Source organism: Mandrillus leucophaeus, unplaced genomic scaffold (genome assembly GCF_000951045.1).
Source record: "Mandrillus leucophaeus isolate KB7577 unplaced genomic scaffold, Mleu.le_1.0 Scaffold650, whole genome shotgun sequence".
NCBI lineage: Eukaryota > Metazoa > Chordata > Mammalia > Primates > Cercopithecidae > Mandrillus > Mandrillus leucophaeus.
This window is the reverse complement of record NW_012107031.1, coordinates 1463771-1468589: the sequence shown is the minus strand read 5'-3', so window position 1 is coordinate 1468589 and position 4819 is coordinate 1463771. Positions and strand designations below refer to the sequence as shown.

Here is a 4819-nt window from a genome sequence, read left to right as displayed (position 1 = left end):
GCAGAGCCAAGCACGCCAGCTCCCACGATGATAACTTCTGGGTCATTTTGAGAGGATGTTGATGTAGAGGCAGCTGCTCCTATTAAGGTTGTTTCTGAAATATTGGTTCCTTTTCTGCGCTGTTTTAAAAAAAAGGTAAACTATGTATCCAAATCTGTTAGATTCAAATCATGCCACTACCATGTAGACACACTGGACTTTCGCATCCTGGGCTAAAGCTAGATACTAAACATTATCAAACCAAACAAACTGTTACATTTTAAAATCTAGATAATATATAATAATCAATGATATCAAAATATTCGTTAAATAAAAGTGTGTCATATTATCCCAATAAAATTAAATATTTATTGTTTTCTAAACATGATATTTGGAAAATGTTATACATACATATTTAGAAATCCACACTGGGCCGAACATAATAAATGCTCATAAGGGACTTCAAAGACTTCTTATAGGGCAAACTGTATCATTCATAACTAAATTTTTCAAATATATCCTGGGAATCAACGAGATGCAAATCACTTACAACTTCTGATTTGACTTCATCTTACAAACTATTCAGCACCTTTTAGATACCTTCTTTTTGTTTGTTTGTTTCTTTTTTTTTTTTTTTTTCAGGTTCACGCCATTCTCCCGCCTCAGCCTCCCGAGTAGCTGGGACTACAGGCGCCCGCCACTTCGCCCGGCTAGTTTTTTGTATTTTTTAGTGGAGACGGGGTTTGTTTGTTTAAGATTGAGTTTCACTCTAGTTGCCCAGGTAGAGTGCAGTAGCGCAACCTCCGCCTCCCAGATTCAAGCAATTCTCCTGCCTCAGCCTCCCGAGTAGCTGGGATTATAGGCATGTGCAACCACGCCCAGCTAATTTTGTATTTTTAGTAGAGACGGGGTTTCTCCATGTTGGTCGGCTGGTCTTGAACTCCCAACCTCAGGTGATCCGCCTGCCTCAGCCTCCCAAAGTGCTTTGATTACAGGCATGAGCCACCAAAAATTTAATGAAAATTAGATATTTTCATTATTCATCTTTATTTTCTCTTTCTGGATTTTCATTTGAAAAATCTATCTCAATTTAATATCACTTTTATATGACAAAAGGATTGTCAAATCTTGCCTACCAATCTATTAATTGAAGATTATCTAAATAAACAAAATTACAAGAGAACAAATAACTCATACTGACCTTTAGGATTTGACTTGTTTACAATTTTGGCCCTTAACATATAAGCACATATTTAATTTATCTCTCCTTTTTCCCCATCCTGATACTCTAAGAGATCCTAGTCAAACAGCTGGTCCCCAAAAAAGCAACAAGGAAAAACATTAAACCTATCACTGGCTGAACTGACAGCAAAACTTTAACTTTGATCATAAAAAGATGCAAAGTCTTGTTTTGAGAGATTTATGACTACTGAGAATAATAGTGTACGCTGGCTTTTTAAAATGAACAATTCAATTTTGTAGTATTTCTCCTTGGTAGGTAGATTCACACATTTGAATACCTTTCAGATACAGAATTGCAAGGAATCACCTTCCTTGAGTTCTCTGACCTTAATGATTAAGGTAAGACTAAATACCATTTGAAGGGGTTTGTAAAAAATTATCAAGCAAAAAGGAAGAAGACGAAGCCTAAAATCCTTTAGAGCTTTACTCTGTGATTCTAACATCCACCCATCATTCTTTTACCTCTATAATGGACTGGGAATTAGGTCTATTCCTTTTTTTATATAATTTCTCTTAGAAAAATACTTTTCTGTCCTTTACTACGGAAAGATGTCAATATTCTACTCTTCCCATTAGTATGTCTTAATGACCAGAACTGACTATATTTAAATTACAGTAGAGGGCAAGACAAGCCCCTCTTGTCATCTTAACCAAAAATGTGTTTCTTCATAAGTTTTTCCTGTTTTATACACACACACGCACACACACACACACAGACACCCTGAAAGGAGAGCTCTGGAGGAAAACAGGCGTTGCAGAGCCTCATCAGTAGAGTAAGCACTAATGGGAACTTAGTACTCAATAGATCACAATCTAACAACTCCCTGGTGCAAAAAAAATAAAGACAAAGCCTGGGGCATTCACAAAATGGAACCAGTATTGATTGCTGATAACCCAATTTTCCTACTCCAAAATTTCTCTACACAGCATGAAAACAGGAATAGCATTCCAGCCACCTGAACTACAGCTCAGTGACCTTAAGGGAAATGATCTCAGACCACAATACGAAAGAGTTCAAATTGAACATTAAGGATTCCCTCTCCCACCTTTCCCATTCCTCAAATCCATTCACCATGTCACCGAACTCAGCGCTACTCAGAAGGCTCATCCTAAGAGATGTATATTACCTCTATACTAGTATTAACAGCGACTATCATCAGGCGGTTATTGACTAGGTATTAACTACCAGCAAGGGTGGTGCCATTCCCAGCTAATGGAAGAGGTAACAGATTCTCACAGAAATTAAGCAATTTGCCAAAGATCTCACATTCAGAAATGGTGGCGCAAAAATTTAAAAAGCAAGTGTGGGTTTACTGCTATAGTCTCTTGCCTGATAGTCCTGCTTCCATTCTTGTACCCCTATAACCCATTCACCATACAATAATGGCAATGTTCTTTTTAAAAAGTAAAAGGCCGGGCTCGGTGGCTCACGTCTGTAATCTCAGCACTTTGGGAGGCTGAGGTGGGCGGATCACTTAAGGTCAGGAGTTCGAAACCAGCCTGGCCAACATGGTGAAACTCTGTCTCCACAAAAATACAAAAAAAAAAAAAAAAAAAAAAAAAAAAAAACTAGCCGGGAGTGGTGGCATGCACTTGTAATCCCAGCTCCTTGGGAAGCTGAGGCACGAGAATCGCTTGAACCAGGGAGGCGGAGCCGAGATCACGCCACTGCATTCCAGCTTCGGCGACAGAGCGAGACTTTGTCTCAAAAAATTAAAATTAAAAAAAAAGAGTAAACATCAAATAATGTTACTCCGATGCTTAAAATCCTCCAGTGCTCTTGGGAGAACTCTTGGGAAAAAGTCCAAACACTCATTGCCAACATGCCCTAAATGATCTGGCCCAAACTACTCTCCCCTCATCTCCTCCCAGTGGCCGCCTCTGCTTCCTTTGCAGGAATCCCAACTATACCTGTATTTGAACAGCTGGTCTTTGCGTTAGGACATTACTGCAAGCATTTGCTCAATGCTCCAATATTCGGGGGAGGAGGACTTTGAACCCAATGCCTCAAATTGTTGAGCATTTTCCTTCTGCCTGCTTTTCAAACTGTTCTGTCACTTTCCCCCGTCAGCTGTCACTTCTTACAAGCACTGGCCTTACCCGCAGCAGCACGTTTCTTTCTCCCTCAGGCACAAATCCAATCCTTACCCAAGAATTTTTAAAAACTTTTCCATCATGGAAAGTGGTTGTTCTCCTCCTTCAAAGTGAAATTCTAATGTTTCATTCCATCTTTCATAATCAAATCAATAACCAACCTCCATCTGAGGCTCAACCAGTGCTAAATGAAACGAATGTTTTCATTCATTCTGAAGGTCAAAGATGTAACCAAGGCACAGCAAAGAGTTTAAAATAAAAAATACATGAGAATTTATACAAGCACTCACCTACCTAGCCTTTTGCCCTTTAAATAAAACTTCCATTTGAGCGAACCCAATCCTACTTCTACGTAAGACATTCATCTGCCCGCTTTGAAATCAACCTACCCTCCTGGCCTCGAGCTGCTCCTTATTTTCTGATTCAGGGGGGGACTTGGCCCAGAAGAAGCCAATGAAAGGCAGGGCTGAGAGAATATCCGAGAAGAGGGCGAACTGGGAGCCGCTCCGCTGGCGCCCGAGGAGACCCCCGTTTCGGTGGCGACAGCGGTAGGAGAGCACCAGGCCCAGCGAGAGGAACACCAGCACGCACAACAGGACCTCCCTGTTGGCCAAAGTGACGAAGTCCCCGCACTTCTTATAAAAATAGGTGAAAGTGGCAATGCCCAGAAAAGTCCACATGGTTCCAAGGCTTCTTTGGTGGCACCGGTCAAGGCGGAGATTCTCTGCTCGGGTGGGTTTAAGGTTCTCCCCAAAATGCGGTACCAAGAGGAGCACGGAGAGCCGGCCAGACTCCAGTCAACAGCGTCCCAGGACGAGAAGTCCGATCAGACCAGTTTTTAAAAATCATATAAAGTTAGTGTAAAAGTATGTGAAGCCAAGTTGTACAGGACGTAGAAAGCAGTATTTAAAAATCGCCTGCTGGAACAGCTCCCGAGCAGACTCGCTCCTCCTCGCCCAGGCAATCCAGATATTCCCTTTTCTCTTTTTTGATGATGTTCCCTGGGCGGTTGCTGCGAGTGATGGATAGATACTCTTCTGATACTGGCTCTTCGTGCTATAATTTCTTTTCCCACCAACAGCAGGTGCCCTTTCAGAAGGGAACGGGAGTGAAGGGAGGGTCACAGAAACACCTCTGCACTGGGGGAAACGCGGTCTCGCCTTAGGCGACAGCGACCGGAAGGCACAGGGGCTGCGGGCCCGCGCGGGCTCAGAGGCTTCTTTTTCCGCGGACGGCGACGCTGCACAGGCCAACCTCGGGAAAACGCCTGCGCCGCCGCCTTCTCCAACAAAAGATGGCCTCGGACTCAAGAGTGCGGCTCCAGGGCAGTGCAGCTCCAACCTCGCGACTTAGAGGCCTCCCGCTTCGCTGACCCCCAACCCCGCCAACTGCGACTTCGCTTCCCCACCGATGAAAGGCGGTTTCCAGGGGACCTCCCTCAGACGGCGGCGGCGGCTCCCGACGGCCTCCTCACCAGCATCCCTCACGGGCGGCGGCTTTCCCC

At 43.5% G+C, this 4819-nt stretch overlaps 1 protein-coding gene across 1 annotated transcript in view; it reads right to left on the bottom strand.

Moving 5' to 3' along the window:
• Positions 1-4813, bottom strand: part of SQLE (squalene epoxidase) — a 14749-nt gene extending 9936 nt beyond the window's left edge. The window contains exon 1 of the mRNA XM_012001165.1: positions 3705-4813. Within this exon, the coding sequence (XP_011856555.1) occupies positions 3705-3995 (291 nt within the window). The 5' untranslated portion in view covers positions 3996-4813. The remainder of the gene's footprint in view (positions 1-3704) is intronic.
• Between the last annotated feature and the right edge of the window lie 6 nt (positions 4814-4819).